The 23,801-nt window shown below is 36.4% G+C and overlaps 4 protein-coding genes across 5 annotated transcripts; 1 reads left to right on the forward strand and 3 right to left on the reverse strand.

Moving 5' to 3' along the window:
* Window positions 1–521: 521 nt before the first annotated feature.
* Window positions 522–8,342, reverse strand: LOC108969870 (serine/threonine-protein kinase/endoribonuclease IRE1). Its single transcript, XM_018934857.1, has 9 exons — window positions 7,910–8,342; window positions 7,686–7,800; window positions 5,351–5,809; window positions 5,066–5,288; window positions 3,940–5,000; window positions 3,674–3,864; window positions 3,405–3,587; window positions 3,002–3,316; window positions 522–2,930 (listed from the first exon to the last, which is right to left on the reverse strand). Exons 1-9 carry the CDS (start codon window positions 8,132–8,134, stop codon window positions 2,313–2,315), a joined length of 3,390 nt encoding a protein of 1,129 aa, XP_018790402.1. The 5' UTR covers window positions 8,135–8,342; the 3' UTR covers window positions 522–2,312.
* Window positions 8,343–8,669: 327 nt separating this feature from the next.
* On the forward strand, window positions 8,670–10,424 carry LOC108969866 (venom serine carboxypeptidase). Of its 2 annotated transcripts, none has more exons than XM_018934851.1 (2): window positions 8,670–8,767; window positions 8,893–10,424. In XM_018934851.1, the coding sequence occupies exon 2, from the start codon at window positions 8,904–8,906 to the stop codon at window positions 10,353–10,355; it is 1,452 nt and encodes a 483-aa protein (XP_018790396.1). In that variant the 5' UTR covers window positions 8,670–8,767; window positions 8,893–8,903; the 3' UTR covers window positions 10,356–10,424. The 2 variants fall into 2 exon arrangements, with proteins under 2 accessions (XP_018790396.1, XP_018790397.1); XM_018934852.1 differs by having other exon boundaries at window positions 8,676–8,763.
* On the reverse strand, window positions 10,420–11,369 carry LOC108969867 (rRNA methyltransferase 2, mitochondrial). The gene is made up of 2 exons (XM_018934853.1): window positions 10,946–11,369; window positions 10,420–10,889 (listed from the first exon to the last, which is right to left on the reverse strand). Exons 1-2 carry the CDS (start codon window positions 11,315–11,317, stop codon window positions 10,494–10,496), a joined length of 768 nt encoding a protein of 255 aa, XP_018790398.1. The 5' UTR covers window positions 11,318–11,369; the 3' UTR covers window positions 10,420–10,493.
* Window positions 11,370–12,460: 1,091 nt separating this feature from the next.
* Window positions 12,461–23,483, reverse strand: LOC108969865 (probable multidrug resistance-associated protein lethal(2)03659; the record flags this gene model as incomplete). The annotated part of the gene is given in 10 exon segments (XM_018934850.1): window positions 12,461–12,832; window positions 12,897–13,313; window positions 13,388–14,166; window positions 14,234–14,742; window positions 14,816–15,673; window positions 15,791–16,530; window positions 16,586–16,958; window positions 17,022–17,181; window positions 18,344–18,429; window positions 23,325–23,483. Coding segments are annotated over 10 exon segments (4,041 nt in total). The 3' UTR covers window positions 12,461–12,790.
* Between the last annotated feature and the right edge of the window lie 318 nt (window positions 23,484–23,801).

Genomic DNA, 23,801 nt, shown 5'->3' on the forward strand with positions numbered 1-23,801 from the left:
CGCGTGCTGTAGGCAAGCCAAAGTTAGCTAGCAAATTATGTATTATTTATATAATTGTAAATTACTGCATATACTGTATATGTATGTATGTATGTGCATATGTAAATCTGTGTTTATTATTTTATATTTATTTTAAATTTCACAAATTTTCAAACAAGTTGAGTTTTTGCAAATGCAAAATTAATATTTTCGTGTGTAGTAAAATTATTTTATGTATGACTTACAATTATATATGTATAAACTTATTTATGAAATCGCCATGTTATGTTTGTGAGTTTGTTTAATTATTGCCGATTGTATTTTTGTTGACTAATTTTAGTTAATTTTTCATTGCTAATATTATTTGTTAAATGTTGAACGCAGTGCAGGCACTCGGCTGCTTAACGCTATACAAACAAAAAATACATACATATATACTTAAATGTATGTGCGAAATGAGCGTTTAAGTAAAATTTAATTGTTAGCAAAAAAAAAAAGAAAAGATCATAAATAAATAAAAACGTGATAATAAAAAGCTATAATTTGGTTTCTTTTAACTAATATTTATTTGCGGGAAAAAAGTAAAAGTAGTAGTAAATACGCAGATACAGTTAGATATTTGGTTACAATTGTCAGGAATAAATTTTTAATGAACTTAGGCTAATTATAAAGTAATAATGAAATAGCATGTCGCATAAAAGTGCATTTACAAGTGCATGCATACACAAATAACGGTATATTTACATAGTTTATTTATTTATTTTATTTATGCCTTACTAAGTTTTATTGCAAGCGCTAAAATAAAACAATTGATCAACAAAGTACAATAGTTGGACTTAATTAGTACAAATTTTTTTTTATTAAATGTAAAACAAATAAAAAATAAAAAATAAAAAATGGAATTTGGTAAGTTTGAGAGCAAAATTTACAAGGGAACATAGTAGGCATTATTTATGCTATATATCATCAACTAAAATGCAAAACAACGTATCATTAAAAAAATTGAAATCGTTGTCAGTTATGTTCACATTTTATAACGAAAACTCTAATTCTGTTTCAATGAATGTATGATAACCGATATATAAATTATATATTTTATAACCGAAACGCGAATTTGGTTTCGATATTAGTCGTTGCTATTATATCGTTTTTAATTCGCCAGTAAACTTATGAAAACTGATGTTACGTTATTTTGCATTTTAAGTGACGATATACATAAATACATATGTATAAAAATATATATGAAATGTATATTGTTTTCCTTTGAACGCTTGCAATTGAAAACGCTTAAACAGTAAGCACTTATTTATTATAAATTTCTTAAGTTTAACAATAAATGTTATCACAGACAAATTACGTGCATTTGACAGACACCTTTTCTGACAACAAAACAACAATTGTTTGCAGTCTACAGTAGAGCCGAGTATTTGCTGTCGATTGTAGAAAAATATTAGCACCAAAAATATATACAAATATTTGCGCAATTGATAAGCAACGCCTGGCTGGTAATAAAMACGCTGCAGTGCAGAATATTACTTTATAGATAAGCAAATTCTCGTATTTGTTGTTCTTTGTTTGAAAGCTATAAATTATTTTTCATTTATAATTATTTTTAGCACTTTCGCTTAACTGYAGACTGGATATGCTGCWTTTTCTATTTCATAATATAATTTTTTTTTTTYACTTTCTTCACAAAAATTTCCACATAAAGTGATAATATTCATTCGTAATTGGAATAAAGAAATTGTAAACTATTAATATTTCAATAATTGAAAACCAACATTTTATATGCGTACACAAATTAATTTTTTGCTAGCATATTTAAGTGCATTGAGGTAAAAGTATATTAATTAAAATGGAGAAGGCAATCTGTTTGCGACTGCACTAAGCATGAAGTTCAAATTAAGCTTAAACATGTTTAAAACATTTTTTTTTTGCAGTTTTTAAACGCATTAGTACGATTTCTAAGTCCGAGAAATATTTCTTTCAAACATATTTATAAATATTATACATCTATTAAAGCCTATCAAATTTACTTTTACAATTTCTAATACGTTTTTAAATTTGCAATACATACGCAATTCCGCAACAAACTAAGAGTTATCAAAAGTAGAGACGCGTTGTTTCAAAGTAGAAAGTCTGATTTGCCATTGCACTCCACCAGGAGAACGCTACACTGTACTCCAACTGCTCAACATAACATTATTTGTAGTAAAACTTACAAAAATGTTACAATAACTTATAAATTTAGACTAAATATGCGCTATAAGTCTACTTAAAAATAGTATTACTCGCAGTTCTTAAATACTACGGTATTATTTTACTGCTCTTATTCACTCCTCAGTGGCCTGTTTGCCAGGCAATGTCCATGTGATGCTCTTCTCTTTATTACCACCGTTATTCGCGTTSGCGTTTATATTGTCGTAATTACGGTTCGTTGATTTGCCGTAGTTCCGTCGAAATTTGAAGTTAGCAAAGACATCACGCCTATTGCCATTGCCTGTCTCATCCTCACCCTCCGCTGTCATCGCGGCACTGGGCGTCGATAAATTCAAATTTCTTTGCAAACCCACACCAATTACATCCGCATCCGAGCTTTTGCGGAAATTATAAACACCCTTTCGTTGTTTTAATTGTTGCTGCTTCTCGGGCGTGCGCGGCAGCCATTTCGGACTGGCGCTGCCATCTTTGTTTTGTTTTAATAAATGCTTGGGGTCGTTTTGTAGCGATGGGAAGAGATTTTCATCCGCATCAAAATACCACGGACGACTGAAGTGGTAATCGGCATTATAGTAATGCCTAAAGATGGGCTCCTCGGCGCATATGCTAAACGCATGATAGGCRTGTGATATCAACTCGGGAAATTTATTAATCCAATAGTTCGTGAAATCGTTCGGTATGCAGCCGAGCTTCTGCTGCACTTTCGGCGCCAGCTCGTGATAATGATGTTTCTGGCGTACCGAACAAATACAAATGTAGTTTGTAGACAAATGTGWAATGRGAAACTTTGCATTATACTCACTTTATTGCGCAAYGCACGCAAGAGATCGCGCACACTGGCGCCCATGTAGCCGCGATATTTGCGCAGATCCTCCGTTATGAGCGGATCAACGTGTGCATTCCAATCGCCGCGCACAATGCAGCGACCATTCTTCTCCAGCGACTTCAATGGCTCCACATGGAATTGTAGCTTTTCAACGCGATCGCTAACATCCTGTAGGAAAGCCAAAATCTTCTGATTATTCCAAAAGACTGGATGTGCGCTTATACAACGCGCGTACGGGCGACTTTGTGCATCTTTGTGTATCATATCTGCTATCAGCTGTTCGGCAAGTATCTATGAAATGCAAACAGCAAACACCAAACACCAAACACCGACTTTGATATCAGCTAATATGAAAGACATACAAATTTGTTGTACTTACAAACTTGCTAGCCTCCTCTGGCACGTTTGCCTCATCATCTGTGTCCACTTTGAGTTTTAACAAATTATATTCATGTGTTAGTATGTTATGCTGTCGCTTGAGCGCATCACCGAACGCATGATGGCCAGTGGAAAGCACATAATAGTAGACGCACCCAAGGGAAAAAATGTCCACAGCGGTTGTCTGCACAGTAGAAAGCAAATATGTGCMGTTAATTTYAGTTCACAYACTTCCAAAGTCCACATAATAGCAGCMTCACTGCAACTTACCGTACGCTGACCGCGCATCATTTCTGGCGCAATCCAACCGTCAGTGCCGGTCACGCCGGAGCGTCGTGAAAAACTGGTCTTGCCAAAATTCAACTTCTTGCATAAACCAAAATCAGATATCATCACGCGCACGGTGCCACTAACATCGGGCAGTGAAAGCAACACGTTTTGTGGCTTAATATCCCGATGCACTGCAAGCAATGCAATCAAATATGTTATTAGTTAACRCGTTAGCTTCGCACTGTTACCAAAATTATGTCACTCACCGATATTTAATGAATGCAAGTGACTGAGACCCGCTGCCGCTTGGCGCAATACCTCCCACACGTTGATTTGCGTGCGCAATTCAGCGCTTCGTTCACCCTCTGTATAATCTTGCAAAGTGGCCGCGCAAAGCTCCACCGCTATGTAGCGAAATTGGCGATCTTGTTCGGTACAAAAGTATCGCACCACATTCTCGTGCGCATCACTCTCGCGCAGCAAGGCCACTTCACGGTCGGCAAATGTGAAACATTCGGGCAGCAGCCTTTTTACCGCCACAGAGCGTTCCTCAAATGTGCCTCTAAACACRAATGTACCCTCACAACCTTTACCAAGCACTTCATGCGAGTTGAAAGATATTTTGCCAACACGTATATTACCGTCGCCCAAATCGATGAGGTCCAATGCATTCACATTGCTGCTGCCGCTGCTACTCTTATTGGAGGATGAGTACGTTTTCGAGCCGTTTTCACTCTGATTCTTCAACTCACGCATAGTGCTGCACATATACCAGAACATGGCGACCATAGCCAAGACCAAAACAATGAGAATCTGATGCACTTTTCCACTCGGATGCTCCATAAACCACTCATTGATGAATCTCTGTATTTTATTGCTATTCGCCAAAATGATCTTTTTTGTCTTATTAAAAGCATTTGTCGACTCTATTTTCATTTCAATAACGGGCTCAGTTTGTACACCAATTTCGGCTGAGTTTTTTTCGCTATTCGAACCTGTGATTATGCTGTAGCCATTTGAGCCCATAGTAGTGACATCGGGAAAATTATTGATGGTGGCTAAGCCTTGATTGTTGTCAACGTTCGACGGCGAGGGTGATATTTGCAAATTACTGTCAGTCGGCATGTTGTAATGGCCGAGCACAATGCCAGCATTTTGGCGTATCACATCATCGATATATACCATTTTAGGATCTGATTCCTCTGCGGAGTTGGGGCCATCCAACAATTTTATAGGTGGGCTTGCCGAAATGCGTGGTGTGTCCTTATCCACCAGCGATGGTAAAGCATATAAGCCATGACTGTGCTCACCCACGTAAAGCGATTGACTGCRAATTCAAAAAAGTACATATATATAAATATTATTCATTGATTTGCATTTGTTTGAGCTTACAACAACTTTATGGTATTCACATTGCCCGTTTTGGACTCCTCTATAATGGATTCGAAAGCCTCATCGGAAACGGTAGTAAAGGGCACACTTAACAAACCTTCCGAGCCGAGTAGAAATGCGGCCACCACTGGACTTGTTAAATCGCGCTTCCATAAAAATTTGCCGTTCTTTCTATCTAAAGTTACGATATTACCATTCGAAGTGGTGGTTAAATGCAGATATTCTAATGATTATAAATATATATATATATATATATTATAAGACATACTTTTTCACTCAACTCACCATACTCCTTCGATATATCCGGCGTCATTGTGTGTGCGCTATAATCGTAGAAGGTAATATTCCAGGGTTTAACATTTTTCCCTTTGGCCAAACTGTCGTACATCATGACGGTGTACTGCGTGCGTCCCAAATAAATTGAACGCGATGTGCTATGCGTAGCTTTACTCTTACTTTCCTCGTTTTGTTCTGTAGCTTCAGCGGTATCCATTCCGAAACCCATAACAGTCTCGCGTTTACCCGACTTCGGATCGACCGCGAACCAAGTATCGCTTTTCTTTCCCGAATATAGTATGCCATCGGACGAACGACAGGGTGCGCTAGCCACCAGTTGTGGTATAGTGTAGGGTAATTTCTTCAAGTTACCCATATCGCTAAGCTGATAAATGCTGCCATCACGTGGATCTGGCAAATATTGTGGCACTTCCACATTTTGTTCCTGGTCGGCGCGTACCGGTGGTTCTTTGGAAGAAAAATAAATTGCAACTATCAATCTACAAATACATATAAGCAATTATGTAGACTCTCTAGAAACAGAAAACAGATGTATTCTTTAAAATTAAATACATTCTTTATATACATATATACACATAATGTTGACAATTGTACGCCAAAAAATCACAGTAAAATTCCAGGCGGAAAATTGCAATTTTTACAAATGGTTCTATTCTGAGTTATACTACATTATATAATCATTATAAACAATGGCAAATTTTTTATAATTATGTAGCATTAATTATGTAGATAGATACTTATTCAAAACTTAATATATGTTCATTGATGAGTCTAATTCCACATTTGAAGTTTAAAGTTCATTGCCTGATTTTGCAAAATAACACTAACTATAGGTATGTATATAGCTAACAACATCCATTTTGTTTCTACAAACACAATAAAACCAAAACAACATCCAAGTAGCAACTAAAGCATTCGACTAGGCCAGATATTAGTCATGTCAGACTATCACAAAAATACTAACGTTTATAACGAAAGCAAAGTTTGAAAATTTGACGGTGAAATGTATTATAATGTAGATATGTATGAACATATATACAACTCCATAAGTGTTCAATTAGAGCTAACAAATGTGTGATTTTTGCCACGCAGCTTGATACGGTCAATGGAAATGTCGTTTATAATCGTGCGGTACACATTTAAACGAGACGCCCAAAGCACTTATGTATACGCCTCACTACATACATAAGTGCATGCAACCACATAGTAATTTGTTGATGTTATATAATATTTAGATGCTCTTGTCCCCACACATATTTCTAATATTGATATTTTCTTGCTTTAGTAGAACACAGTACAAACCAAACAAAACAATCAAAACAAATCTCAACGAGTTATAAATTTTGAAAATGTCTTTACCAACAAATACTAGAGCATAGTTCTAAGAAATTACAATTCCTAAAGATAAATGTCTATGCCGGCACAAAATGAATTTATACCATTTGTTTTGTGCTTACACTTAAATGACTAATTTGATTTTGTTTTCACCTACACATATACATTTTTGTCGACACAGTCTCTTGTGAGTTTAACAACGCTTTCAAAACAATTTATGCCGAAGTGTATGGGGTTTGAATTACTCTTATCAGTASTTTGATACAATGTTCCACATCGGTAAAAATTAAATAAATGGAAATAAACTTCTACGCATTGTTCCTACACGTATACATTTTCAAATGACTTAAAAGTGAGAAAAGCATGGCATGATTTTATTATTTAGTGGTTGCATATTTGTAAAAATTTCGGGGATATATATGTACATATGTATATAGCACTTTCGTATCAACTTACGATAAAATAAAAATAATAATTAAAAAATCTGTTTTCTGTGTTTGTGTTTAGGCTGCAGAAAAACACATGACATTTTTTGTCAWAGCGAAAATATGCATAGAACAGAGCAAACTTTTCTACAAATTAAAGTACGTACATACATAAAACCTACAAAAATGTATATAAAACCGTAATTATACAAAAGAATTKCGGATTCATAATCTCTACACCTTATGCACTTCGTTTTTAGGGAGACAAATACAGATTGTTAAGCTTGCTGCAAGTTACTAGTTATTGGCTATAAAAAGTGAGAATTGCATATACAAACGTATATGAATAAAAAAGTGTGCTTGAAAGTCCTTAAACTGAAATTGATCAGTATGACATGTTTTTAATTGTGGGAAAATAACAGCTGACCATGAGGRGTTCGAAAATCTATAATTAATTCAGCCATATAGTAAAATATCACTTAACTCGTTGATATATATAAAATCCTTTTTTTAGCAACTGAAAAAATAGTAAAATATTTTTACAAAGCGCTACTAGTAATTACCGTCTGCTATGGTCCAACGAATTTCACTTGTTATTGGATCAATTGCTGTTAATCCGCCCCCTAATGTCGAGAAAACCATTAACGTTTCTTCATCTCGGGCCAAATCAGTGCACGCCTATTGGATGACAATAGAAACATAGTACATGCATTTTATTAAGTTATAYTAATCCATGGCGCCACTGCATTAATCTATTTTTCACCTCATCATCATAAGAAYCACTTACCTCTCTCATACGATATGCGCGTAATTGGTCGGATGCGACATTACCCTTTGTAATATTACGATTATCATTTTCTTGTGTTAAATTTTGTGCATTTGCCACAACATTTATTTTACTTTTAACTGGTGTTTTTGCCGACACCGCGGCTGATGCAATCAAAACACACAATTCGAAACAAACTGCGACGTTCCACCACGACCGCGACATCAYCAACCACCGACACTTCATTTTCTTTTCCAAAAATTTACTCTATTTTCCCCACTTTTTACACTTTATTACTTTCATCACTGTTTTAATATATATTTTGTGCATGTAATTAACAATACATTTTCCGTATTTTAATCACGTTTTATTTAATTTGCCACGACATATATTTCTTCAGAAGTTAAAAAATCTAGAAAAATTCGCCATTGTTGAACTCCAATTGAAATTGTCAAATAAACTGAAAGAGCAAYATAAGAAGAAACGATATGAAAGAATCATAAAGAAATAGTGTTGCTGTGTCGCATAAAATGAAGACATCATTCACACTCAAATCTCTAAATACTCAGGCAAGAGAAGTAAAATTTGTTGGTATCAAATAATGTCTTTGCAAAATTTAATATCCAGAAATTKATATACAAATTTTAATTATAAAATATTTGAGTATAAATCACAGTATCACGATAGTACATATTTAACTACATATTATCCACAAACAATTTTAATACAACTCTACAGTTGACCAGTGTTGAACATCGTTTTACCGGTTTTCTTTTCTACATCGCGTTAGTTTAATTTTTAAACTTTGCCAAGTTCGACGTCGATCTTTGTTGCGAAAATATATTTTTATTTTACTAGCAAGTGCAGAGATAAAAGTAGGTGCGTTATTTAATCTTATATAATATTACTTACTTATGTACACAAAGTCATTAAATTTATATAGTATCATAAAAGAATCAAAGCAATTGTAGGATTCCCCTACTTAACATTTTTGTATTCCTTAGGTGCGTCAGTAATGAAAAACGCAATTCATGTTGCCCTATTCGCCCTCATTTCTTTATCACTTTTTATGGAGGGCGATTCAAAGAAATTAAAGTTTGCAAGAAGTTTTATAAATCCATATCCACGATTCCAGCAGTATAGTGATGGAGGCGATACTGGTGACCCACTTTATCTAACCCCACTTATACATGATCCAAAAATACCCAACGATCAAGTTCGGCAAAAAGCAGCAGTCGTTGGCAGTCAATTCCACAAAGTGGAAAGCTATTCCGGCTATTTAACAGTGGATGCGGGACGCAAGTCAAATATGTTCTTTTGGTATTTCCCCGCAGAGGAATATCCTGATTATGCTCCCGTAGTTTTGTGGTTGCAAGGAGGACCGGGTGCATCTTCGTTATTTGGTTTATTTGTAGAAAATGGACCGTTTGAGTTTGATTCACACGGACATCTACAAAAACGCAATTATACTTGGAGTCGCTCGCATAATCTTATTTATATTGATAATCCAGTTGGGACAGGTTTTAGCTTTACCGGCAGCGATGATGGCTACGCTCGCAATGAAAAAGATGTCGGACGTAACCTACACGAGGCCGTTATGCAATTATACGAACTTTTTGAATGGTCAAATTCTACTGGCTTTTGGATAACGGGAGAATCTTATGCAGGGAAATATGTACCAGCACTTGCTTATCATATTCACTTGATGCAAAATGCAGTGGACACGCGTGTCTATATCCCGCTAAAAGGTTTAGCCATTGGTAATGGACTCTCTGATCCTTTGCATCAACTCAAATATGGTGATTACTTATATCAATTGGGTTTAATCGATGATCGTGGTTTGAACGCCTTTCATATTGAGGAAGAAAAAGGTAAAAAATGTATAGAACAACACCATATGGATTGTGCCTTTGAGGTATTTGATGGTCTTATCAATGGTGACCTTACCAATGGATCTGTTTTTCATAACCTTACTGGATATAACTATTACTACAACTATTTAAAAACTGACAGCGACTTGCCGAATGATGTGCTTGGAAACTTTATTCAGTCGGCAGCAACACGCCGAGCCATTCACGTAGGCAACATGACATTCCATGATTTAGATAAAGAAAATAAAGTGGAGAAGTTHTTGAAAAAAGATGTAATGGACACGGTAGCGCCATGGATAGCAGAACTTTTAAATGACTATATTGTTTGTATTTATAGTGGACAGCTTGATATAATAGTGGCATATCCTTTGACACGTAATTACTTGATGCACCTTAAGTTCGCAGATGCCGATAAATATAAAACTGCAGAACGTAAAGTCTGGCGGGTGGACGGTGAAATTGCAGGATATGCCAAACATGCCGGTCATTTGATTGAAATATTGGTGCGCAATGCTGGGCATATGGCGCCTGGTGATCAACCGAAGTGGCTGGAATGGATGATTCATCATTTAACGCACTACAAAAAAGTAGTATAAATTTTTATAATAGGTGCGCACAAATTCGCACATAAATACTTATAAATATTTTTTAAAAATTATTATTTTATTACTTTATTCATCCAAAAAATTTGAATTGTTAACAATATTAAATAATAAAGAAAGMTTAACCAAAGTTCACCTAGTTTTTGTTGTTAGCTCTTTTACTGCATCCATTCCCTTATATTGACGTGCCACTAAAAAGAGCTCAGCAGAATCTGATCGACTTGACTCTGGTTTTACACGTTTAACGTGCTCGTAAAATCGTCCAAGATCATTTTCCAGTTTGGATACATCGCCATTCGCCCACAACTTGACTACTAAATGTGCGTTTATAGCAGATATTGCCAATGCAAAACGCATCACCGAATAACTTAAGCCCATTATATTCTCCTGATCTAACATGCGTACTCCCGTCGCATTAGGTGCCATGTCTGAGAGCACACAATTCACTTGTCGGTCTGCCAATGCCTCCCGAAGACGCTGTTGTGCTATGGCGGTTGTGAAATCCATGCCTCCGAAAATAGTAGCACCCTTTAAATACGCATTGAACAAATTAATATCAAGGTGTCTTATAATAAAATGCTTACCGTCACTGCATGAAAATGTAACAAGTCAATGCTAAAAACTGCACCTTTCTTATTACCCTCTTTGGTGCCATTGGCGTTAGTACGATCAACCGCTACTTGCGTCCAGCTTCCGGGTGCTGCTCCACAATCAAGCACAGTATCGCCTGGTTTAAGYATTTTAAATCTATCATCTATTTCTATGAGTTTGAAAGCGCTGCGGCAACGAAGATTCATCATTTTAGCTTTCTCCACATATGGATCTGCTAGTTGTCGTGTCAGCCATTCTTGTGAACTTTTACTCCTCCCCTTAAGATTACGTGGTATTTGTTTAGCCAAGCAGTTTTGTGTGCTGATAACGCGTATAAAAGATTTCGTTGAAATACTTGTATTCATTGTTATCCAATGTTAAAAAACCGAACAAAAAGTACACAAACAGCTGATATTGTTTACAATACGATGTTTTGTAATTAAATAAGCATGCCAATGGAACACAGATAGAAGAAAACAACAGGTAACGTGAAATCTAATTTAATTAAAAAGAAATTTAGTACATAAATATAATTGCTATTATTTAAGTTTTTAGTTTGTGGCACTCTGTGTAGCATAGGTTAAAATAACCGCCTTTTCCGAAGGTAGAATGTCAAATAAATATTTAATAATGTGACGTAGTTCGCATTAAGTGAGTTTTTCTGCTATTTTTTGTAAGTTTTCACTTACGTTCAAAGTTACCTAATATAATAATAATGGTAAGAAAAAACATATAAGTGCATATTGCAATAAGTTACGTTTTTGAAATCCGTACGTGTCAGCCAAACCTTTCGAATTACCTAATTAAATTAATTAATTTTTTCTATGCTATTACTATTTTTTCAATAATTTTGAGGATAAGTTTAGTTTTATTGCATGATGCTGAAGCGAACAGATTAAATTTCACCTCATGACTTTAAAGTACATCACATCGCGGCGTGATAGTCACTTAGGCACTAGCCAGGCTCGATAGCTTCTTTATTTATATACTGATAGCTGGTAAACAGCTTGCCGTGAGCTCACTAGGCACTAGCCAGGCGCGATGCCTCCTTTATTTATGTAGAGATAGCTGGCAGACAGCTTGCTATGAGCTCACCGCACGACTTTTAAGCACATCACATCGCGGCGTGATAGTCACTTAAGCACTGGCCAGGCGCGATGCCTCCTTTATTTATATAGAGCTAGCTGCCAGACAGCTTGCCTTGAGCCCACCTAACTATGCACAAAAAACTCAAGTCATGCATATATGTATCTTATTTTATCATTGAATTACTTTTATTGATTTTTCTTAGCATAGTACAAGTAAACTTGTACATTTTGTAATAAGACTTGTCCTGAAACTTCGGATATATCAATTTATTAATACTTAAACGACTGTATATGTATATAAATGCTTTAATAACATATTTACAGCACAAAGATGTTAGTTATTCTCTTTAAAAACATATAATAAGTACATATTTTAAGCTTTCATTAATATATTATACTTTGCAATTTTCTATTAATTTACCGATAATATATTCACAGACATTCCAAAATATAAATATATACATTCCTCTTAAAATTACTAATTACTGTAAAATTCATATAGCCTTAACATAAAACGCCTATGTTATATATTGTCTTATGTCAGTTGAACAATTTTATTTTTGGTTACCATCAAATTCACCGATTTCCTATAATGTGTATAAATAAATTTTACTGATGACTAATAAGTGGCTAATCAAATGCCAAATTTTAGTCAGCAGTGTTAGTTTGAAGTAGTACACTAGTTAAATATGGAAACATTTCCTGAGTGGACAAACCGTCCTGTTAGCTGTGACTGTTATTCCTGTAACTCTATACAGTTTTATTTTTGAAGCGAGGATTCTGTTCGTAMGCCTACAAAGAAGAAAATTAATTGGTCAAAATTTCTTCAACATTAAAAAATYGAGTTTATTTTCACCTTTCGAGCTATCATGAGTAGATTATCGTACGCACTATTGCCGGTTTGCTTGACCATGTCATAGAATACTTTAGATTTACTTTCAGTCAGCAATTTATACGGTGCGTCGAATTCCACCGCGCGCCCAGCATCCATGACCAGCACCTTATCCGAGTCCATGACCGTGTGCAARCGATGCGCAATTGTGAGAACCGTACAATATTTGAATTTACTTCTTATTGTCAATTGTATGAGTGCATCGGTCTGTGGATCCACATTTGCCGTTGCCTCGTCCAGCACGAGAATTTTATTTTCACGCAGTATAGCACGTGCCAGGCATACCAATTGTCGTTGACCGACACTGAAATTACTGCCACCCTCTGATATTTTGCTTTGTAAGCCGCTCGGCAACTCGGCCACAGCATCTTTCAGTTCAACCTGAAACCGAAATGTATACATACATATGTATTTATAGAAATATTATATCTAAGTATTGGATAAATTCCGCTTACCTCCTCAAGCACTGTCCATAATTTGGCATCTGAATATTCGTCGAATGGATCCAAATTATAGCGCATTGTGCCCGAAAAGAGCACCGGTTCTTGTGGTATTATGGAGATTTTGCTGCGCAAATCATGCAAACCCAACTCCTCAATATTTCTTGTGTCAATAATAATGGAACCCTCGTTGTACGATAGGCGAAAGAGCGCATTAATGAGCGAAGATTTGCCTGCACCGGTACGTCCCACGATACCCACCTTTTCCGAGGGCTGTATTTCAAAGTTTAASGACTTCAACACACGATCTGATTTCGAATCTGGAAAATAGCGTAGACTRAGCTCATCAAATACGATTTTACCCTGTTCGGGCCATGTTTTCGGTGGTTTTTTACTGAGTTTACTTTCAAGTTCTCCTTCGGGTTCAATTTCTTCATACTCTATTAAACGTTCTACACTCGTCATGCTATTTTCAAGCTCAGCTGACTGACGCATACCCCATTGCACCATGCCCGTTAAGCCCATGGCCTGAGTCACAGCCAAGCCGACATCGCCACCATTGTCAGGTGAGGAAACCAARAAGCTTAACGTGGTWACAGCTATATAGAGCGCACAGAAACAGTCCAGCCAGTAGCCAAAAGCGCGATTGGTTATCAAAAACATATAATAGCCAGAGCTGTGTAAATCCTGATAATTGTCAAACTCATTTATCAGCATCTGCTGGGCGGCGAAAGCGCGTATCGTCGGCAGGCCATTAAGTGAGGCGCTCAAGTGTGAATAGATGGGCGAACGTGCTGGAAAGAATAACAAGTTTAGTATAGTGTAACTGCTTCTTTTACTAATTGTGTATGATCAGCTTACTAACTGCTTCAAGACGTTTTACATCGCGCGACGTATTTAAGTAAAACGAACGCATTGCATAGAAAATAAGCGCCAGCACAGCCGTCACCAGGAGATTCATTGGATTCACAATGGTGATTACAATGACAATACCAAACAAGCTTAGGAAATTCTGTATGACATCCATCATTACCCATGGCAGCAACTCATCCACTTGACCCAAATCCTTTGCGAAACGATTTAGTATGCGACCAGAGGGGTTTGTATGGAAGAAGTACATGGATGCGCGTGTGATGCCACGGTACATTGCATTGTGCAGCTCCGTTGAGGACAGCATCGTCATTGTGTTGAAGAGCAAGCTGCGGCCGACAGCAAAAACGATGATGGCCAAAATTATGCCGAAGAATATATAAATATCCATTGGATCAGTATTACTGTTCAGTCTTGGATCGTGCACATCCGTGGCGTTAGTTATGTTCACAGCCATATCGCGCGCTTGGCTAGCTAATTGTTGCTCATTTTTATTAACCCTATGGAGAATCGCGCAACAAAACAGTACACATTAACACAAAATGAATGTATGTAAGCCTATACGTAACTTACCACATCGAGACGTAGAAGTCGCCCGTAGATCCCAATATCTGTGCCGCTATACAAAAGAACGCCGTTATAGAGAACAACATATAGCCGCCACTGGCACCGAAATACTTTTTATACAGTCGCCAACCAATTTTACCCATCTCACGTTTCTCCTGCACTTGCAAAGGCGAATCAGCTGTTTCCTCAATCAACGAGTCCGCTATCGACTCGTCCATCGAACTCATTGTCGCAGTGCTATTCTGTCGATTCATATTGATCTGTGTTGGCTTACTCTTACTTTCCGTATCGCTATTATCATCACCGTTACTACTCTCTTCTGGAGCCGTCAGCAAATTCGCAAAATCCAGACCACTACTGCGCATCGACTGATAGGTGCCCACAGCACTGATCTTGCCCTTATCCATTATAACAATGATATCAGCTTGTTCTAAGAATTGCAGCTGATGCGTAACCAAAACGACGATTTCGTTGCGCAGATAACCGCGCATACACTGGTCAAAGAGATGACGACCGACATGCGTGTCCACCGCACTTAGTGGGTCATCCAGCAGGTAGACGTCGGCTTTGCGATATACGGCGCGCGCTAAGCTGACACGCGCCTTTTGACCGCCCGAAAGCGATGCGCCACGTTCACCCACTAACGTTTTGTCGCCATGCGGCAGCAGCTCGAAATCGCRTTCCAGCGCGCACTTTTTCACCACCGCGCGATAACGATGTTTGTCCATTGGTAAGCCGAATAGTATGTTCTGTCGTATGGTGCCAGTGAATAACCAAGGCTCCTGCGAGGCATACGAGTAGGTGCCGTGTACAGTAATGGAACCCGACTCCGTAGGCAGCTCGCCAAGAATGGCTTGGATCAAACTAAAAAAATGCGCAAATTATCAAAATCAAGTGAACAAATATATTAACAATAATTACTTTTCATAATTTGATTATCGTTGGTATGTTATGTCCAACACTATTGGCAATTACTCGTACCTTGACTTTCCGGAACCCACCGGTCCAATGACAGCCACTAGTGTGCACGGTTTTACATGCAAGTTCACATTGTTCAGCGTATATTCTATTGCKGTGGGATCCCACTTCGCTTTCAAATCACATATTTCAATGCCAGCTTCTTGACGTGCTGGCTCCAGTGTTATTTGTTTCGTTAACTTTAGATTACCATTCAGGTCGTCTGTCTTTTTAGTTTTATTACAGCTATTCGCTGAAATTTTCGAGTTATCACCAATTTCTTCGTATAATAAGTAATCTGTTATACGCTTCATAGATACAAGCGTTTCCGAGATTTGTTGAATACCATTGGGAAAGGCCACAACCATGGTGTTGCGCAAAATGCTGTAAAAGGCAGTGATAACGAAGGCTTTTTCCGCGGTGAGAAAGTTTCCCAACAACACATAGCCGACTAAGCTGACGAAAACAGATACGCGGGTCATATACATCGAGAACGATTGCAAGATACCCCGTATATAATTGTTGTAGCGTATGGCTGACATTTCCTTTCGACGCACAAACTGTATCATCTTGCCGAAAGGTTTCTCCCACGCATACATCTTGATCACCTGTATGCCCGAGACGATCTCGTTCATCATGCGCACGCGCTCATCGGTGCGTAAGGCTGTGCGCAAACGCAGCTTCGATGTCATTTTGCCCATAACGGCTTGCAGCGGTATGAATAACAACATAGCTGTGACACCGAACAGTGAGGCGATACCGATCTTAAATGGAAGTACATRAATGATCTGTGAAACTAAAGTTTTTACAAAMACTTACCTCTCTATACATGAGCACGGCTACAATGATGATCTCTATCGGCCCCACCCACAACACGTGTATGTGCATGATGGATGTGTCCAAGCGGCCGACATCATTAGATATCAGGTTGACTACTTGGCCCGTGGTGGTGCCGCCCAACGCAGTTCTGTTCAAACGCAGCGCTTTCCTATAAATCAGGTTACACATGGCGAGACGCACCTTCATGCCGATATGTTGTATACCCAGCATATAGGGATGTCTGAAAAGCACATTAATGACATTGCAGAGTATCACACCCATGGCGTAAATGTATGCTGTGTATTTATCATCTTTGTTCGTGGGATTCGCATAGTAATTGACTAGACCTCCAAGAAATAGTGGCTGTGTGACGCTGGGAACAACAATAAAATTGCTTTAAAAAATTGTACATTATATRTTTGAAAGGTTGACTTACCGCAGCCCGATTTCCAATGAAAATAGTAAAAATCCTAAAGCTAAGAATTGCAACCCAAATACGCGTATCACAGCTAGAAGCAAGTTGGGTTCTTTGTTTTTAAGGCGCTTTGTCTCAATCTCCGCTTCCCAAGCTGCATTTAATTTAATACCGAGCGTTTCTGAAAAAGRATTTTAAATATTCTGTCAAGCGCCGATTTCAGTTATATTATATCATTTCATGGACTTCGACATGAATKAGTTGAAAAACAGAGCCTTCCAATATTTTTAAGGGGGTTTTGAATAAGTATTGGGGGCTACGAAGGTCYTTAGTTGCCGCAGTTTAACTCTTTTCTTATAGCCTTTCGGCTTTCTTTCCATAAACGAATATATCAACCTTGAGTTAGTGTCTTTCTTTGAGGCGTGAGCGATGACGCACTTCATACTCTAAACGGTAATAAAAATCGTTATACATTGTGACGAAAAAGTACCCGGAAATTGTAARTAAAACGGAAAAAAATATTTATTTTGTCGCCTTCGAAGTAATCCACACCAGATGTAATACACGTATACCAATGATTTTTGGAGTCCTCAAAAYACTGTTCATAAGCACTTCAATGAATTTTTTCATATCTCTTCGATCTACTAAAAACAGGTTCAATTCCGATGATTGTTGACTTCTTTGCATGTGAAACTCATAAACCCATGTTTTATACTCAGMCTACTCATTAAAATCATTGGAACGAACTCGCGAGAGATATCGAGCTCTCTCGCTATCTCTCTAAYACTTGCCTGACGATTTTCAAACACCATATCCTTCACTTTTTTAATAAAGAGGTCGAAGGTCGTCTARAACGAGACAAGTCTTCAACGATCTATAGACCGTCTTTGAAGCTTTGTACCACTCATTGGCTTGTGTTTTTGATAAAACTGAATYACAACGATTCATATTCGGCATAGCAATTAAGGACAGTCCTACCACTCTTAGCAAAATATATTTTTTTGATATATCATTTACCCGGGGAWTTTAATTATGATTCCGGGTGCTTTTTTGTCACRATTTYTAACAGAAATTAGGATCTAATGATAATAAGATATTTTCGAATACATTTTCGTCCCTTTGGATGTCAGCGGCGTTCACAGCTTTTAAAATAATTGTKTTTCTTATAAAGACGATTCCCGAAAGTAAGGTTTTTCCAAACCGAACATGCTTCTAAGACTTAATTAAGCTCCAAAGTTCCATTGACTGCCGTATTAGTGAATACCGATTTTTTTCAAAATAACCTCAAACTTTTTGTTCTTAATTCTTTATATGTATTTACTTACAAGTAATGCRTATCTCACCTGACTTGTGTTCATCCAACGCCTTATATAAATCCCTTTCATCCAGAGTTTTTTTACGCCCTTTAAAAAATATCGGTATAGTGAAGCTAAAATATGAAAAATACACATTATACACATAGTCGGCGCTGGAATTATGATAATAACTGCAATCTAAAAACATGGTTTTGTGATGTTTATAACAATGTAGTTTGAACTACTCATATTGTTTGCTTCTTGTAGAAAATAAAATTTACGATACCCTTTTTTACCCTAAACAGAGTACATTAACTTTGTTATGACGTTTGTAATTACCAGAGGAAAATGTCGTAAACCTTATAGCTACAAGTATATAGATATAACTGGTCGGCGTAACATGCTGAGTGAATTTAGCTATGCCCATCTGTCTGTCGGTCTGTTTWTAAGCGAACTACCTAACTTTTTGAGCGATCTATATGAAATTTGCATCGGCTCTTTTCTCCACAAGAAGCTGCTAATTTGTCGAAATCGCCATAACGGACCATATCTCGTCAAGCGAAAGAGCTTTCTATACACACACACACTTCATTGAGCTTATATTAGGTTGTCAAAAAAGTCTTGCGGTATTTTCGCTAGTTGGCGCTAAGAGTGCRTAGTTCTATACCTTTTTGGAAAGCTCATTTCACGCGTTAACACGTGTTTGATTCATTGTCGTTTCTTTTAAGTAGTTCGTGAGTTATAGCGTCGCAAACATGGAGCAAAATAAAGAGAAAATACGGCATATTTTACMGTACTACTACGATAAAGGTGAAAATGCAACTCAAGCCGCCAATAAAATTTGTGCAGTTTACGGACCCGATACAGTTTCCATTTCCACCGCACAACGATGGTTTCAACGTTTTCGTTCTGGTGTAGAGGTGGTCGAARATGCGCCACGCTCCGGAAGGCCTGTCGTCGAAAATTGCGATAAAATCGTTGAATTGGTCGAAAGCGACCGGCATAGTAGCAGCCGTAGCATCGGTCAAGAGCTGGGCATTGGTCATCAAACCGTTATAAAATAAAATAAAAAAATAAATAAAACCGCAAAACTTTTTTGACAATCTGTCATTAGAACTCGTAGTATATAGCTGTAATATAAACTGATAGTATCAAGCGTGTACCACTCGTTGGCTCTTTSATTTGACGAGATATTTTCATGAAATTTGGCATGGATTATTGTCTATGGCAATGGCGTCACCATAACATTTAGTTGTCATGCAAACTGACCGTTCAAAATTAAGTTCTTGTAAGAGTTTTTTGGCTTGTTGAAGAGTAAGCGTTGAGACAAGCGTTGCAACCGAAGTTAACGTTTTTTCTTGTTATACTCTTACAACATGTAGTTTTGTCCACCTAACGGTTGTACGTATCACCTAAATCTAATTAAGAGAGATATAGGATTATACACATATATATGTACATACATATATAGCATATGATTAGGATGGCGAGACGAGTTGAAATGACTGTCTGCCTGTCCGTCCATGTAAGCTTAACTTAAGTAAAAATTGAGATATGTTGATATAACTTGGTATGTGGGTAGCTTGGTACAAAAAAAATTACCAGTTCGTAGATGGGCGTAATTGAACCACTGTTACACCCACAAATCGCCATTAACCGAAAAGAACCGAAGAGTGCCATAACTAAGCACTAAATTAAGACATAAAGCTGTAATTTGGTACAGAAGATCGCAATAACAAGGGTAATGTGTTGGCAAAAAATTTTGGCGAGGCACCGCCCTCTTATAAATATAATGCAGATATCTCTTAAGCCACTAAAGCTACAACAACGAAATTCACTTGGTGGAAATATTCTAAAAACTATCAACAGTGTGTAAAATGTATCGGATGATAAACCTGCTTACTGTCCATACTACGGTATTGTTAAAAATTACTAAAAGCGCCAAAATTGAATAACGAAATACGCCAGAGACATTAAATTTTACCTACGAGATGGTATAAGAGGTATTTAATGTAGCCGTGGTCAAAATTGGACGTTAGGTGTAGCAGCACCCTTTTTTAGGTGAAATCACCTACCTCGAGATCCGCCCAACCGATTTCAGCAAAATTTTGTACGTGATATTCCGATGTTATAGTGCGAAAATGGGCGATTAGGACTACAGCCACTTCCCATATAACATAATTTTAAATTCCATGTGAAACTTTCACTTTCCAGTATACAAATCAGTAAATATATAAAAAGTTCGTTTAAACTCGAATTTAGCTTTTAATTACTTAATTTATTTTTGTTTTTACCAAATGATATTATATTATTTGTTTTGTTAAATTATATTTTTGCCCCTTGTTTTACCAATTTTACTTACGCTAGAACTCTTTCTATGCACTAAAAGTGTCTACTGTCCAACGTCACTCGCTTATGACACTTGTTTATGTAACTTTGATTTTACCACAGCTGGCTTACAGTCGTCATATATGTATCTACAAAGATCTCTGTCAACATTTGTACTGATAAGAAAAAGTTATAAGCTGATATTGCTTATAGTGAATTGCCACAGTCAATAGCATTAATAGAGTCCATTTAATATGCCTTTAATTAATTAATTCATTAAATTCGTTTGAACGTGGAAATACATACTGACATATGTACACTTAAATACTTGTATGTATGTAATAGTCAGTACATATGTTTGTAGGTATGCATATTTCATCCACATAGATATATAGAGCACCTTACATATAGTGCCTCAGAAATTATATTTTTTTAAATAAAATGAACCCAAAAGATTTTTGGTTTTTGGAAATTATTTTGCAAACTTTAAAGTTCTAACTCTGACTTAAAATAAAGAACAAAAATTATTTTGAACAAAAATATGAATTTAAACTGCTTTAAGTATAAACTTGACCAAAGCAACAACACAAAATCGGAAATTTAGTTTCTAAAAGGCTTTGCAAAAGTGCCATTATTATTGCTGGCGTTTTAAGATGTCAGTAGCAATTTATTTTTAATCTTAATAAAAATTTCACAGATTCCCATTTTTTTGTGTTAGTTTGTGAAAAATTCGTTAAATTGTACACAAATTTTGGAAGGAATTCAAAAGAAACCATACTCGAAGAAAGGATCTAATACTTAATCTTCGAAAGAAAGGAAAACGTTACAGGAGATATCAGACTAAGACTAACTAACTGCGTCGTTTTAAAACGCGATTTCCCGAAACTGYGTTTTTGAAGCYGATYTGCRAAATACCTCGAGATATACTCAACCGATCCGATCATGAAATTTTACACTGGCCTTTGAGACACAATTCTTAAAGACTTGGACGAAGGATATTTTTTTTTTTCGATTATAACTATTTTCAAAAAATGTGGCGTAATTTTCACTGAAATTTTTATAGTATTTTTCTAAAAATGTCTGTCAAAAATTAAATTGTCAGTTTTTTTTACCTTCGTCCGAAATTGTGTTTTTAACAATAAAAAAAATCTAATGAAATATATAATTTTTTATATGAGCAAACAAAAAATGTTGAAAAAGGTATGCTTTTTACTCCAGGGTGCCCATGTAGCATACACGTATTTCCGCCCCAGAAATTAAGCAAAACATACGTAAATCATATATCGAGTTTTGGTTTGGTTCGAGATTTGCAGTTTTTAATGACGAAACGAGGTTCAACATACTTAGATATTTGGGCCTGATTGTGGCAGCAAAGTTTCCGGATTCACTTAAGTACGGAGGTGGTAATGTACTGCTGTGGTAATGTACTGCTGTGGGACTGTATGTGAGCATTGTTTCACAGACGTTAACGCGGCGCTGTTTTTCGAAAAAAACTGAATAATTTTGGAATTAATAGTGTTTTCACTTTTCGTAGACTCAAATAATCTTTCAAAGTGATTTCACTGATCCGTAAAATCTCTAATGGATAATCATCAATTCTCGATTCCTTTATTTTATTGACGTGCTGGTCATCAGTTTCGCGTTCCTAACCCTCTTTGAATAATTTGTACCAATCAAAAACACTTGCTCGCGACAAATAATTATCACCGAAGGACTTTTTCAACATTCTGAACTTTTCATCACCAGAAATTTGATTCCGCACACAAAATTCAATGGAACTTCTTTGTTGAATAATTTCACTCATCGTAAAAATTGCCGAATGTACTTTTTGTTCATGAGAAAGACAAGCGTGTACTAAACAATAATGATAATTTTGAAGTGACATTTAGCACAGATGTCACTCGACGAATTGAAAAGTCTAACTATCTTTTGATAATAGTAGTAGAGATATAGCAAATTGGTTCATTATTACATAACTAGAAAACTCTTCAAATTATGCTTAGATAACAATTCACATCTAGTTGCATAATTACATAACACTGATTGTGTGATAAATACAGATAACGACGCCTGTGCCCAATAACCGAATGTTTGAGTTGTTTGTTTCTAAATCAAATAAATTAACTATACTCCAAATGCTCTTTCATATTTATTTATAGAATAAGGCAATTTCAATTTTGTATTGTTGTTTTTGTAACAACCGTTCAGTAAAAGTCTTTCACCAGCAAAAACTTGATCCTCAAAAGTAAACGATAATACCTAACTCTATTTTATATATTTTATTATATGCCGTTATATGGAAGCTGGACATATCTCTAGATGAATTTTATATGCATATTGATCGAAAGTTATAACAATGAGACACTGTCCTATATATCCTTCTGTAGTATAATTCATCCTACCACGTTTAATTTTCCGATACCGAACTCCCACATTGTTTTTGTTTTTTTTTTTTATGTTTTTCAATAATATCGTTTTTTGTTTTGTATGAAATAGGTTGTAGCCATTATCTGAATTTAAATTGTAGTTGGAAAGGATGGACAGACAGTTACGTAAGAAAGACAAATTGTCAACTAACACAGCCACACTTATTTAGAAAGCTACATAAAAGCTTTATATTTTTCACAATCACATAATAATAACAATAAGCGTGTAAATAACAGTTTAATAGCAAACAAAACATTTAACGACGAGCACTTACCATAGCAAAAGCGCAGATAACGGATTTGCGCGTACGCGTGGATTTTCCGGCAACTCGTCAGCCTTTATGGACTGCATACTGCAATGTCTGAGACTAATTCTTCTATGGCCACTTTTCACGTAACACTATGCACATTCATAACACAAATCTCAGTGTTTGCTGAAATGCAATAAAATACAATTTATACGCATGTGGTTGCGCGTGTGTGTGTGTGTAAATAGTAAGGTAGAATATTAAGAATAATACATTGGTGGGCAGCTTAAATATCATGATGTGCTTATATCATAAAATAAGATAACTTCATTGTTACATTATACTAGCGTTTGATGGTATTTGCGTATGAATTATTTTTCCTGCTATTTGACGCATGTTTTATGCACACATACACACATACAAGCATATAGGTGACATGGAGTATAGTGGTGATAAGTTAAATGCGAAGCTACAATCAATGTAATTTACGGCTTATGTCAATCT

This window comes from Bactrocera latifrons, unplaced genomic scaffold (genome assembly GCF_001853355.1).
Source record: "Bactrocera latifrons isolate USDA-ARS-PBARC rearing strain unplaced genomic scaffold, ASM185335v1 scaffold_269, whole genome shotgun sequence".
NCBI classification, from domain to species: domain Eukaryota; kingdom Metazoa; phylum Arthropoda; class Insecta; order Diptera; family Tephritidae; genus Bactrocera; species Bactrocera latifrons.